The 14555-nt window shown below is 57.9% G+C and overlaps 1 protein-coding gene across 2 annotated transcripts; it reads right to left on the bottom strand.

Annotated features, from left to right (window-relative positions):
* Positions 1-836: 836 nt before the first annotated feature.
* Positions 837-12402, bottom strand: SAMD10 (sterile alpha motif domain containing 10). 2 transcript variants are annotated; one of them, XM_051803414.1, is made up of 5 exons: positions 12368-12402; positions 6915-7108; positions 3344-3512; positions 1876-2016; positions 837-1656 (listed from the first exon to the last, which is right to left on the bottom strand). In XM_051803414.1, exons 1-5 carry the CDS (start codon positions 12396-12398, stop codon positions 1634-1636), a joined length of 558 nt encoding a protein of 185 aa, XP_051659374.1. In that variant the 5' UTR covers positions 12399-12402; the 3' UTR covers positions 837-1633. The 2 variants fall into 2 exon arrangements, with proteins under 2 accessions (XP_051659374.1, XP_051659373.1); XM_051803413.1 differs by having other exon boundaries at positions 837-1613.
* Between the last annotated feature and the right edge of the window lie 2153 nt (positions 12403-14555).

Genomic DNA, 14555 nt, shown 5'->3' with positions numbered 1-14555 from the left:
TCCCTCACAGCAGAACCTATGATCCCAAATTCCCCCACTGTCCCCATTTAGCCACATGCCAGCAAAGATGAGAAGCTTCTTACTTCTCAATGGTTCTGGAGCTGCGGAGGAAATAAATGCTGGCAAACCCCCAGGCTGAGGCTCTTTCCCACAGGACTGTCATCAGGACCCCTGTCCCACATGGAGGTGCTTGTCCCAGGGGATTTAGGGCTGTAGACATTTCCTGAGCATACCCAGGAAGGGCTGAAGGGACCAAACTCACGGCGCAAGTTCAGACGTGGGAAGAGTTGGAAAAGCAGTGAGTTAAAATAACAGTCTCTAATTTATTACCAGCAGAGGAGCAGGTGCGTAGGTGCCTGGCTGGGGGGCACTGTGACCTGCCTCCACATCCCAGTGCCCCAGGGACTCTGGGGTGCTGCTCTTTTTGGACCCCCATGATCCACAGCCCTGCCCTCATCACTGGAGGAGGACCGTGGGGAGGTGACAGCATCCACCCCACCCCCAGATCCTATTTTACACATGGGTGTTCCTTACCTGCCCACATGAGCAGCCTGTGGCTCTGGACAGGGCGGTTTAGTGGGTGGAGGGGTATAACAGCAAACACCTTCACCTTCTTGATGGTGAAGGTCATCAGGAAGGCGCCTGGGTTTGGTGGCACCATCGCCAGCCCCTGGGCAGGAGGTCAGGATGAGCACCTGCCAATGCCTGGTGGAGCAGAGCTCTTCAGAGCTGGTGGGAGCATGGAGAGGAGCAGGGCTGGGCATCGGTGTTGGGGGTACCTGGCACCCAGTAATCCCCCATCCTCACCCGAGGCAGCACCCACACAACCCGGCAGCATCCACACAACCCGGCAGCATCCACGTCTGCTCCCACTGGCCCCTGCATGGGCTCCCCCCTCTGCCCACTGATGAAGGACGATCTCCTGGCGCAGCTCCCTCCAGGCCACAGCACCCTCCCAGCGCATCCATCCTGCCTTTATTTCCAGATTTTCCAGCTCTGATGACTCAGCTCCATTTTTAACTCACCAAGTGGAGCTGGGTGCTGGGGTCTTGGCCCTGCTTTGAATTTTTTTGGCTGGTTGGATCATCTTATTTGCTGCTGATAACGTCACCTCCTCGGACGCTGGAAGACAGCCCAGTCTGATGAGAACACTAAAACTCTCTAAATAAGCTCCGAGGCACAGATACAAGTTGCCGAGTGCTGGGATATTGCCCACGTGCACAATGCTTCAGTGTCCTGCACATGGCTCTGAGCTGTCCCAGGAATCATCACCATGTTCCCTTTCCCCACAGCACTGAGCCATGCCTGTTGCCATCTCCTTTTTTCCATCTCTTTCCCTGTGAACCATCAGGCTCAGGTGGGTGAAAGTTCATCATCTGTCCCAGCAGCCGCTTGGCTAATTTTCCTCCAGCCAAGAGCCATGTCTGCTGGAAGAAACATTCCATCCCTGCACAAGAATGTATTCCTTTAAAAGAAAAAGAAGGAAGAAGCAGGAGAGGAGCCCCAGAGTGTCTGGGAAGCTGTCTCTTCGTATTCCAAGCGTGTGGCTCAGGTCTCATTTCGGCGGTGCACAGCCCATCCCAGCGGAGCTCGGTTCACAGTGTTGGTGCAATCTGCCAAACAGACGGATCAGCTAGGAGACATTTCCAAAAGAAGCTGGAACAAGGTGGGAGAGGAAGGAATAAACAGCCTGCAGGGTGGCACATCCCAGCTCACCCACTGCCAGCCCCGGAGAACCTCGTCCCTTCCACGCAAAACGGCACCGACGGATTTTGGGCTGTGTGTGGCAGCCTGGCCCTGCGCACCACGACTAATCCCTTCTCACCACAGTCCAGCCCTGGAGCCTCCCCCTGCCTGGCCCCCCGCCCGCCCTACCTTGGCTGAGCAGCTGCAGGTTCCGGACCTCCTCGCGCACCTGGAGCTGCAGGACCTGCTGCAGGACCTCCTGCCGCTGCGCCTCCAGCGCGATCCCCATGCGCTGCAGCTTCTCCCCGTTCAGCCGCAGCAGCGCCCGGCCTGCAAACACGGAACAGCTTGGTGCCCGCCAGGGCTCTGTGGGGGACCCCAGGAAAGGGGAGCCCATCAGCAGGCAGGGATGAAAGAAATCCTCAAGTGCTCTTTCACTGCTCACAGGGATGGGGAAGGGCATGGAGAGACAGGACAAGGGAGAATGGCTTTGCGCTGACAGAGGGCAGGGTTAGATGGGATATTGGTAAGAAATTCTTTACTGTGAGTGTGGTGAGGCACTGACACAGGTTGCCCAGAGAAGCTGTGGCTGCCCCACTCCTGGAAGTGTTCAAGGCCGGGTTGGACAGGGCTTGGAGCAACCTGGTCTAGCAGGAGGTGTCCCTGTCTATGGCAGGGAGTTGGAACAAAATGAGTTTTAAGGTCCCTTTCAACTCAAACCATTCTGTGGGGCTGTGATTCGTGGCCTCACTTTCAGAGAGTGCCAGGGGACAGCTCCATGCCCCAGTCTCCGACAGGTACTGCCACCACAATCGTGTAACCCACCCCTGCAGGCAGCAGCTTTCCATTTCTCCGCTCCACCTCCCACATGAGGAGATGTTTTTCGAGCGCAGGGTCCCCACAAGGGCTGGCCATCCCGGGGGAATGGGGGTGCCCATCACAACGCATTAGCACTCCAGTCCCCGCCGAGCCACTCTCCTCCAGTCTGGGGGCTATTAGACAAGGAATTTAAAACCAGCTTTTGTCCTTGCTTCCCGGCGTACACTCACTAATGCTGCCTTTGTTACCCAGGCAAGGGCTGGCTGAGCTCTTGCATTAGGGCTGTGCATCCCTCCCGGGCAGCTCCGGTGCTCCTCTCCCTGCCGCTGTCCCCTGGACCTGGCAGAGCTCTGCCCTCTAACACAGAGGTCAAAGCCACTGTCCTCAGGGAGCAAAGAGGAGGGAGCAGGTCTGAGAAGTGGGTCATCTCCAAGGACTTGATTGGGAGTTAGATTCAGACCTGGACAAAGTCATCTGCAACTTGTACTCTTACTAGGCAGAGCTTTTCCTCTTCTGTAGAAATTTTCAGTATTTAAAAAACTATAAAAATATTATTATATTAATGTAGGTGAGGAGAAGAGACTTCTCCGTCTTATAAACCAATTTATCCTCCTTTTAAACAACTTCCAGCCCATCCTGGAGCTCACGCCAGGGGCAGATGCCTCCTGCCCAGCCAGGATCAGTGTCCCTGTATCTCCTGCTCTCACGCTGGCTGCATCTCGTGGGGAGAAATGGGCAGAATATCCATTTTCTGAACCATGAACCTCCAAACAGCCATTTCCCAGGAGCATGTTCTAATGGAAATTAGTCCAGCTGAGAAATGAAGGACACACCGTACCTGTGATGGCGTGGTGGGAGAAAGCCTCGACGTAGATGAGATAGTTGTGTGGGCAGTGTTTCTTCAGCCATTTGCACACATCCTGCTGGGTCCAGAGCACCACCGGCTTGACCAGGCTGCCCAGCGTGGGGCTGGTGTGGTAGATGCCATAGTGGTCACAGCCACGGCCCTGAGGGGAGTGTGAGGGAAGGGGGTTAGTGGGATTCAACACTGCGAGGAGGAAAATGGCTGTCAGTCCATGGGGATGGGGGAGAGGCTGGTTGGCTGTGCAGGATTGTGGTGATGCTGGCAGACTTCAGTTCTGCACCCTCTGGAGTCTCTGGGATCACCCTGACATTGCAGTGTTGGAGGAACCAGTGAGGGAGGTGATGGGAGGGAGGATGGGAGGTTGAGTTGGGGTCCTACCCTATATAGACCCCACATCTGAAATTCCCCATCCCTCCTGCTGCAGACAAGAGACTCAGTCCAGCTCCCCTACACATCTCCCAGCCCAAGAGATCATTGTACAGGGTCAGGAGATGTCCTGGGGGGCCCCCAGGGTCCCCTCCTCACCAGGTAGAGAAAGGCACTTGCTGGCAGCTCTCAGTGGGGATGGAGCCAGTGAGGTTCTGGGGGACAGCAGGAACTGGTGCAAAGCCATCCCCAGCAGATGTTGGTACTGGTGCAAATTCATGCCCACCAGAAATCCCCGGGAAAGCAGCCAGCAGCCAGCTGGTACCCTGGAACAGGAGGGACTCTCCCTTTCTTTCCATCTCAACCCCCTCCAGTCCTGAACTGATCAGCCACAATGAGGTCCTGCAGCCTCTCAGGTGTCTAAAGCTGCTTCTGAACCCCACAGCCCATTCTTGAGGTGCCGCCCTGCCCGGAGACACCCGGGATAAAGCAGGGTCACAGTCCTCAGCACACCATCATGGCCACTCTCCCCCTCCTGCAGAGCTCTGCCACGCACAGTAATGAGTGATACCCACAGGGAGACAAGGCTTGTCTGACAGCATCCCTAAATCCCACCTTCCCTGCCTTCCTCCAGCTGCCTGCTGCAGTGGCCACTCTCATTGTGAGCCACTCAGTCTCACCCTGAGCCACAAAGTAGCTCTGTTTCCTCTCCCACATCACAGCTACTCTGGCCTCGTGATTTGTCTTGTACAAAGCAATCCAATTGTCTTGAGCTGTAACTGCACAGGGAAACAAGCCTGCTTCTCCCAGGGAATCCTCAAGGTTGTTTGGAAAATGGGTCTGGAGGATGCAGGAATCTCCTCTTCCCTGGTTTTAGCACCCAGGAAAGATTGGTGAGCTCTCTGCTGCTGGTGATGCTGAGACTTCATCCTGGAGCAGCACCAGCAAACATCGCTGCTCCAAAGCATCTCCTTGTGCCCAACTGCAGGGACTGTCCTGGGCTGGATCATGGGCAAGTGAGTGTAGAAAAGGGGTCCCTGCTGCCCACATCACAAAGGGACTGGATTAGGAGGGCTCACTCATGCCCAGGACACGGCAGGGGCAGGGCGGGAGCAGCAGTTGATGCAGGGACACACCGGCACGGGAAAGGTTGTCAGTGCGTATGCCAACATCGACCTCTGTGTGAGAACACTGGCTAATTAAGCATGTCTAATAGAGGAGCAGGGATAATTAGTGCAACAGGGACTCCAGACATCCCGCGGTTACTGAAACTAATGACACGTGCCTGAGAGATACCGGAGAGGAGGCGGTGGAGGGCAGTGGAGGGGCTGGGATGTGTTCCCTGCCCCCTGCCAGGCATTGCTCCCACTGAGGAGCCCGGCCAGCCTGGTCGAGCTGCTGCTTGTGCCCAGGGATGCGTTTGGGCTTGGAAAGGCGCTTTTCCTCAAGCAGAGCTCGCTGGGAACATTCAAGCAAGAGGGAAGAAGGCAAAGTTCGGAGGCTGTACATTAATAACCAAGGAGTCCATCTCCAAAGCAGATGGAAAAATGCGATAGACAGTGCACACAATTCGGTTTCCTAACCAAACCCTCACCTTTGAGGGAGACCCCGGCAGCTGCCCGGCTCTCCCAGACGCATCCCGGGAGTCACCTGCCTGCGGGAGCAGCCCCAGCCCGCGCCGGCTGCGCGGCTCCTTCACACTCGGCTGAGCGCACCGGAGAGCGTGCCGTGGGGAGGAGGAGGAGGCGGCGATTCGCTCTGGATTCACTAACGAGTAATGATGAGAAGCGGAGGGGCTGGGGGGAATAACAACAAGCTTCCCGGGAGCTTACTGCGAGCTTCCCACAGCCATTATCCAACTAACCCTCTGAGGCATGGGGGAAGAGGTGACAAACAACTGGCAATTTCCCTGGGCACGCACACGGCCGCACGCGCTTCGCTCATCAGACACAGCCCTGCGCCGGGGACCATCCCGGCATTCCTAAATCCTGCGCTGCCTGCTTGGGGCTCATCCTCCCCTCCCCATGGAGGGTCCCCAAGGGAGTCCTGCACTCCCCAGAGAGGCAGGGAAGGTGTAAAGGATCGTGGGTTCGTTTTCCAGCCGGCTGAGCTGCGCTGTCTCTCTGATAAACTCTCAGCCATGAATATCGAGCACCGGTGTGGAGGAGAGCAGCCAGGAGGGCTGGGAGGCTGCTCTGGCGGGGAGGCAGGAGGTGGCTGAGGAAGCCGGAGGGGGGTTGGAAGCCATTCCTGGGATCTGCAAGGAACAATTTGCATCACCTCCTTTTGCTCGGGAATGTTTCCTTCCTTACAGCAAATTAAAAACCTTTCTCTCCCTAAATCCATCTGGTCGGCACACAGAAGTGGAGGAGGGAGAGCCATGATGAGCACAGCTGGCAGCTGGAGGGCAGCTGGAGAACAGCTGGAGTGTCCCCCTGCAGGAGCCACCTGGGCATCTGGAGGTGATGGGGACAGTGCCACCAGCACGTGGGACATTGTATCCATTGCAGGGTCCATGCTCCCCTCTGATGCCAAACCAGCTGGGCCCATGCAATGAAAAAGCATTTCCATGTTGGGGGCTGGAAGCCTGGCAGTTGGATTTTCCCCATTTTCTTTTTAGCAGTCACTGGCTGGATGTGCTGCCTCTGAACACCACTCCAGGGTGTTATGGGAGTGCTGGAAAGCACCAGGAGCCACATGCAGGGAAGATGCTCCTTCCTGTGGCTGTACAGCACTGAATGGATGGAAGCCTTTGGCTCACAGCCTCCTTAATACAATGAAGTTCCAAAGTTTAGGAGGACAATGGCCCAAACATGGCTAGGAGACATACACAAACGCTCAGGCATTTTAAGGCATTATAAAGAATTTGGTTCTGGCACATTTACTGCAAAATTAAGTCCCAGCTACAGCTGTGGGGGGGAGGTGATGCACAGAGGGGAGGTGACACACAGAGCTCACCCCAGCACAGCCCTCAGCCTGATGACCATACTTAAATTATTATATTTATGTATATTACTATAATCAAATGCCCGATAATCACAAGGGCTTTCAGCAAAGTGGGATCTGAAGGCCTGATCCCGCAGGGAAAGAGGAGATGCTCCCGCGGGCAGTCGCTGGGCCGGTGGACGTGAGGAGCTGAGTTCCCCTTGGCACGCCCGGGGTGGGATCCCGGCGGTACCTGCGAGCCCTCGGTGCCCGGCTGGCGCAGGAGTTTGACGGTGCGGCCGCCGTCGGGGCGCTGGCTCCGGCCGTCGTGCCAGGTGAGGCTGCTGCCCGGGTTCCGCTGCAGGCGGTAGCTGAGGTTTTCGGCCGACACCGTGTGCTCCAGGAGGCTGCGGCAGAAGCTGAAGTGGGCGGTGGCGGCGGCAGCGGCTGCGGAGGGAAGGGGGATGAGAGATGGCCACGGTGACCGTCCACCCCGCGCTTGGGCACCCAAAAATGCCTCTTCTGCCCCACAGGACCTGCTAAACTCAGGCTGTGGCCTCCTTCTTCAAATTCCCCCCATTCCTGCCTTCCTTTCCCATTGCCAGGGAGAAAAACCACCAGCCTAGGAACCCGCCAGCTGGCACCAGGATCCAGCAGGCACCCGACAAGATGTTTGCCCACACAAACCCCTCACAAGTGACACTTGTTTTGACACCCACCAGCCGAGCAGATGTGGGGCCTGCAGCTGATCCCAACACGTGGTTAGAACCTCCTGCTCGTCACTGCCATGCTGCTGGGACAGGAACTGGGAGGGGGCCACTTTCCATGGACCAGGCTGAGAGCAAACTGCCACCACTGAGGGAAGGGGAGCAGTGAAACCCACCCTGGGCAGCACGATGGGAAAGGGGATGGCTACTGGGCACTCCAGGGATGGTCAAATGTGCCAGCACATCAGTGATGACCACAAAGAGCCATTTACACACAAGTACTTTTTGTCCCTTATTCACAAAATATCCTGATTTGGAAGGGACCCACAAGGATCCTCGAAGTCCAATTCCTTCTGTTATAACAAGCTGGAGGTATTGGGGTTACAATGAGGATGCAAACCTTTCCTTTGGAGGGGGGTGAAGGGATCTGGCTGCTGTGGGAGGAGGGGTAAGTGGGTATTAGGGGCTCATGCTCTGTCTGCTCCAGATAAAAGCCAGACGGCTTGACATAAGCAGCTCTGATCCGCAGAAGCAAAGACCAGAGCATCCCCCAGCTCACCTGCTCCCACCACGGGGAGCTGGGCAAGTCACAAACCACCTCCAAGAGCAGAGCAGCATCTGAAGGAGATCCACCTTTGGGATAACCCACCCTGAGAGAGTAAAAATGCTGGAGAAACGCTGATGCAGTTCATTTTCCTAATTAGTGGGTTTTAAGAGGTTTCAAAAGGACAGCTCGAGCACACCTTCATGTAAGAGAAGAGCTGGCAAAAAAAAGTCAAAATAAAAAAAAAAGAGTTGCCCATGTGTCCCAGGATACCCAGATCATATCACACAATGTTGCTTCTCAAACACACCGAGTGACAAGCATTGCCATGGGGAAACTGAGGCAGGGAACCTGTCCGATGGCTGGGGAAACAATTGCATGGAAACCATGTGGAAGCAAGATCCACAGAGAGGCTCGGTGGGGAGCAGAGGCAGGACTGGCAGGGGTGGTCTCTGTGTCTGTCTCAAAGCATGGGGATGTCTCTGATGGCTTCCGAAAGCCCCAGACACCCTGAACCTGGTGGGCAAAGTCTACACCAGGCTGTGCTCCCTCCAGCCAAGGGTGCCCGATGCTCTCTCCATGCCACTGGCTGTCCTGTCCCCAGCATCCCGAGCACCCAGACCTGACACAGCCACTCTGGGATACCCCCAAGCTGGAAACTGTCCATCCCACCGGCTGTTGCGGCAGATATGGACACAGCCGGTCTGGAGGGGCTGGTGCCAGAGCTTCTTTTGGCTGTGCCAGAGCTTCCCCAGGACTCGCTGTAGGGAGCAGAGGAAAGGGGGCTCTGGCCATCAGCAGGACCCATATCCATAGGGATCTGTGGAGCATCTGCCTCTAGCAGCAGGACATGGGCATCTCCGCTCCTCCAGCAAACACAGCTAGAGGTGAGAGATGAGGAGTGAGGAGATGAGGGAGCAGATGAGAAAGAGGGGTGAAAGACAAAGGGAACAACAAGCCAAGAAGAAAGGCAGGGCAGGGAGCATCGTCGGCAGAGCTCCCCATTGGGGCGGGCAGTGACTGCCCTGGAGCCAGAGGCTCTGGCAGCTCCTCTGGCAGCTCCTCCACAGCTTTGTCTCCCCCAGTCCAGCCCTCGGGTCCCAACTTTCCCATCACCTGGCAGCATTTGACATGGGTGAGGGTAAGGTGGTGCTGAGCAAGGAATGTTTTGGAGCAAGGGAAGGATGGGGACAGAGGAGCCCCATGGCAGGGCAGCCCTGGGCTGGGGACATGCGGGGTGACATCCAACACAGGTTACTCCCATGCCCTGCACAGGGAGTAACCACAGCATTCCCAAGAGCACTCAGCCACCCGCCATCCCCTCTGCTCCTCTGCCAAGCCGGAGGCTGTGCCCGCCGGCCAGGGATGTACATGCAGCATCTCCCACCAGACTCGCTGACCCTGCCGCTCCCCAGCCATGCCCTGCACCCCCCAGCCGCTCCCTGGAGACCCCTCACCTGGCTCGGGTGGTCCCTGCGAGCTGCGGATGGTGGAGACGCAGCAGAGGGATGGCCGGCCCTGCTGCATCTCGGCGGGAGGAGGGATGCGCGTGAGCGCTCGGCACCGCTGTCACGAGTGCGGCTCCATCCCTGCCTCCCCTCATACCTCGTCCACACCTGACTGACTTCCCCGATCGCCTCCCTCCCACTGCCACTGAGCGCTGGCTGCAGGCTCATCCCAGCTCCGGGCAGCCCCGAGCTGGTTTTGAATGGAGGGGGGGGGTGAATTATTCCCCCTCCCCACTGCCCCGTGGGCGTTTGATCCGGAGAGATGTTCGGTGCTTTCCTCGCATGCTCCCGCCTAATCCCGCGGCAGGGCCAGCTGGCACTGGGATGGACGGGAAGCCTGAGGGGCTGCTGCAAGAAACACTTGACCCACCGGGCATCAAAGTGCCCTGGGGCTGAGTGGAGCCGTGGCATGAGTATGGCAGCACTGGGGTCACCGGTGGCTTGAGGCATTTGGGATGCAGGAGGAAAAGAAAAGAGGCACTAAGATGAAAAGCAGCCTTCCCGGGAAGGGGCTACAGGGCTCAGTGTGGGCTGCACCTGCTCCCAGCCAAAGCCATCGTGGTTATGGCCATGTTGGGGTCTGGGTAGAAGGGAGGTGCCTGCAGAGGCAGTGTGGGTCAGAGAGCAAAGGCTGTGCTGAACTCTGAAATGGAGCTGCAGGAGTCTCCAGGCTGGATGGGTACGAGCCAGAGTGGGGAAGGGAGTGCTCAGCTCTGGTTCCCAAACAGCCACTGTGACCCCACTGTTCCAAGTCCCCACGAGCTGGTCCATGGTCCCTGCACCACGTTTGCCAGCCCCCTGCGATGGACACCCCACTGCCTGTTTGCCGCCAGGGAATCACTGCTGGCTCGTTTCCATGGCTCTTTGATCCATTTCGGGCATGTCTCCAGCCTCTCAGGGCAGGATGGGGGGAGGCCAGGTCCGGATCACCACAAGGGGACCAGCAGCGGTGGGACAGGGTCAGCAGCAGTGGCAGGGACAGACGCCGCTCCCTCCCCTCGCCAGGCTGCTCCCGCTCCCGCTCCCTCTCCAGACACTTTTATGGCTAGTGAAACGTGAGCGCTGGAGAGGCTCAGAGCAGCAGCAGCCGCTGCTGGGGAGAGGGAAGGGAAACCTCCTGGGGATGGAGACACCTCGGGGCGGGATGTGGCAGCATGCACCGACAAAAGCATCTCCTGGTGACTTTCACGGATGCTTCCTGCTCGCAGGTGACCAGGACCTGCCCGGGGGACACGGCAGCAGGCAGCCAGGCTGCAGGAGGAGCAGGCAGGGGCACAGCGAGGGGAGTTCAGTGCCTGGACAGGCAAAGACTGCCTGAAGCCTGCTCCCAGCGTCTTTGATACCATCACACGCGTGGGTGTCCCAGAGACCTGCCCTCCAGCTGGGGACATGTATGCAGGCAGCTGTGGCGGGGGCAGCCGGGCTTCCTGGGGTCAGACAGGCTTCCCGGGATTAAATGGGAGAAGCTTGAAACAAGCTTCATAAGGAATGAAATCCCTTCGTTGGTTTTCCTAGTTCCCTGTGTGTGTCGAACCTTAAGGGCGGGTCATCACACCATGTTTGCCAGGAGGAGGATTCAGAGAGCTGGTCATTCACTCTTGTGTTCCTCCAGGCAGGTGAGGGGTGAATGGGACCAGAAATCCCTGAAAACTCCTAGGAAGGGGAATCCACTCTGCTCCTGGGGCAGCTTTGTGGAGGACTCATCTCGCTTTTAGAGGCATCTGCCTGAGCCATGAGCCCGGCTGGCATTGCCATTGCCCTGGTCCTCTCCATCCTTTCCATGTGGCTTCACCCTGGTGCAGGGCAGAGGTGCTGCTTGCACTGGCAGAGTCCCTAGGGATGATCATCCCAGTGACACTGTCTGGAACCCCCAAACGTATCCCATCTTTGAAGCTGTGCCTACAGGATGTCCTTATGGACCAGACCCTGCCCTGAGCCATTCCCTAAGACCTGCTGACCTCAAAGACTACGAAACTAGATTCAGAGAGGACTCAGACTCCCTCCTGCCTCAGGTTCCCCTGAGGTGTATTCGGCTCAGGCCCTGGCTGTGAAGAGCATCAACCCAGTGCTTCCCTCTGAAGGTGAGAGGTGGTGAGATGGGAGACTGGTGCGGGAACAGAGCTCAAGCTGGTGGCTGCTCAATGCTGGAGCCTCCTGAGGATGGAGGAGGAAGGGAACAAAAGGCAGATGTCCTTTCCGTCCTCCCAGTGCAGCACGATGGGTGCCCTGGGCAGACAAAATTGGGGAGTGGGCAAGGTTTCTGGGGTGACTGTGCATGTCTTTGGGGGTGTCTGTGCTCCTGAGCCCTGAATGGGTACTGCCAGGAGGTCCCTGAGCACCCCAGGACAGTGGATCTCTGTAGGGTCGGGCACCCAGGAGAGTGTGGGCAGTAGGCAGGACCTCGGGTCGGCTCTGGGCAGGTTCTCCTGGCAGGAGGCAGGTGTGGGAGCCCACAGGCATGGACACCCCTGCCTGCAGTGAGCTCCCTTCCACCATGACACATTCTTCCCAGGGGTTCTATCCAGCTCCAACTACCCCGGGCCCACCTGCCCTGCCCTCACACCTGCATCCCTTCTCTCTAGCCAGATTTCCCAGCCCATTTTGCTGTTACCCCACAATACGGGGGGTAGGGCATTGGTCCAGACCCTCCCCGGAATGTTGAGGGCAGCAAATGGGGATGTGGAGGCACTGACTGAGCCCCGGGATGGAGAGGGCAGCACTGGGGGGGTTGAGAGTGGGCAGACCCGCGGCATGGAGGGGGCAGCGCCGGGGCAGGGATGAAGAGCAGACCCCCCGGGATGGAGAGGGCAGCATCAGGGGATGGAGGGCGGGCAGCCCCCCGGATGGAGCGGGCAGCCCTCCAGCTCCGTGCCCGCCGCGTTCGGGGCTGGGGGAAGCTCGTCCCGCCGCGCACCTGAGCCCACCCCCACCTTCCCGCGCCCGGTACCTTCCATGTCCTTGGGCCGGCCGCAGCTCATCCTCCGGCAGCGGGGCCGCGCTCGGGCGGGGACGGAGCCCCACGCCCCCCGCGCCGCCGCCGGCACCGGGCGCTCCCGCCCGCCCCGCCCCGGTGTCCGCGCCGGGGGCGGTGCCGCGATCCGCCACCCCCGGGGGCTCCGCCCGCCGCCGGCCCCGCGCTGCCGCCCTCCCCGAGCACCCCCGAGCATCCCCGAGCATCCCCCGACCCCTGCCCGGGGCTGCGCGCATCATCCCCCGCCTCCCTCTCTCCAGCTGAGGAACAGGTCCTTGGGAACACCAGGGTGCAGCGGGCACCACGCACAGGTTTTTGGTCACGTTAGCGGTGGGCACAGAGCGGAAAACACCTGGTTGTTCGCTATCTCCCGAATTTCTCTTCTCCCCCCCACCCTCGGCTCCCCGGATGGTGCCAGGGGGCAGGTAGGGGAGGGTGCTCATCCCCATGTACACGGCGTGGGCTCTGGTGGGTGGCCTCAGCATGAGTGGGCACCCACCGAGCCTCCCTGGTGCTCGGTATTCCAGCAAGGAGCAGAACAGCATTGCCAGAACCCGTCAGTCCCCCAGGGTGACAACCCCCCAGGTATTTTTGGAGGCGCCTGCCTTTAGCTGTCACACACGACTCCCAGCCAGGGACCATCACTGCCAACACTCGCAGCCACCAAGGGGCCGGGGTCTGGCTGTGCACCCTGCGGTTATCCTGTGCTGGGTGGGACACAGACACTGCTGGGTGCCCAGGACAAGGACAAGAAGATGCCTGTGCTGTGATACTCCACCTTTGCAAGGGGTTCCCTGTCACAGACCCATTGCAGCATAGGGCAGCAGCCTCACCCTTGTTTTAAGATGAGGGTTAAGCACGTTGTGTGCTGATGAGCTGCCGTGGGCCGGGGCTGTGAGGGTGCAGGGGGTGGCAGTGACCTTGCTCTTAGCCTTGCGTGGCTGTTCATCGCCCTTCTTGGATCTGGGCTGTGCAGCTGTGTGTGTGTGTGAAGCACTTGCCAGAATTAAATTCAGCTCCCTGAATCAATAGGAGCTTTCCAAAATTTTGGATGCTCAATCAGGAGCTGCTCTGGACCAGGCTTGATGCTGGCTCAGCTCCACACCGGGAGCCAGCCAGGGCTGCCATGTTCAGCGAGCCAACTGTGCTGCCACTCACGGAGCGGGGACATCGAGTCACAAACCATTTGTGTAGTGGGGACACCAGGCCACAAACCCTCTGTGTAGCCTGCAAAGAGTCTACTACTAAAATACCCCCTCAAGAATCCCTGGGGGGAATTGGCATTCATCCTCCTCCTGCTGCAAGAGAGCAGGCAGGGCAGTACTGCTTGTTGCAGGCAGATAAGGAAAGAATGTATTCTCAATCCCTCTGAAATTCCCATTTCTCCCTCAGTCTCTGTCTACACATGGAGCTTTTGAGCCATGGCAGAAATTTTCCAAGAGAAATATGGTTAAAGAGGGACCTTGGCAGGAAAAGGCTGGTGTCACTTGAAAAATGTGTGCAGATTACACCAAGCTGTTATTAAAAATAAGTGCTGTGCTGTTCCCAGCCTTTGCTTTCACTGATTTTTCTAGTAGTAATTGCACTTCTCCAGGAAAGGTTTCATGTATACAGGGGAAAGAATTTACTTCCACTTCATCTGCAAATGGGTCCAGTGCCAGCCCAGCATCCCAAAAGTGCCTGGGGAAGCTCAGGCTGCTCATCCCTCTGAAATTCCAAAGGATTTTGAGAAAAACCTTGAGCCTCGAGATGCATGAGGAGGGTTGGGGAGATGGTGTGGTCCCACACATCCCCATGCCTGCTCCATGCTCCAGATATCCTCAGCTTTACAGCTTCCAGCATCACTCCTGGGTTATCACTCAACCTCTCCCATGGTGGAACATCTCTTAACCAGCCCCAGCAACTCTGTCTTGGGATTTGGTCTGACTTTGGTTCTTTTAAAATCTGATTGAGGAGTTTCCACAGTTAAACAGGAGTTAGTTAGCAGGGAGGCAAAGCCCTAAACCCAGACCATAGCTTGGGAAGTTGAAAGCACGGGACAGGGGTTCGTTTTCTCAACGCATTGGTGGGTTCAAAGGAGACAAGGTGGGGACAGCAGCACCAGTGAGCCCTGGACCAACAGGCTGCCCCTCTAAATGTGTATGAATTTGGGAGAGCACCAGTG

Source organism: Manacus candei, unplaced genomic scaffold, assembly GCF_025592945.1.
Source record: "Manacus candei isolate 608988 ecotype Guabito, Panama unplaced genomic scaffold, ASM2559294v1 h1tg000057l, whole genome shotgun sequence".
In the NCBI taxonomy this organism is placed as follows: Eukaryota; Metazoa; Chordata; class Aves; order Passeriformes; family Pipridae; genus Manacus; species Manacus candei.
The sequence above is the reverse complement of the archived record's forward strand: the minus strand, read 5'-3'. Positions and strand labels throughout refer to the sequence as shown.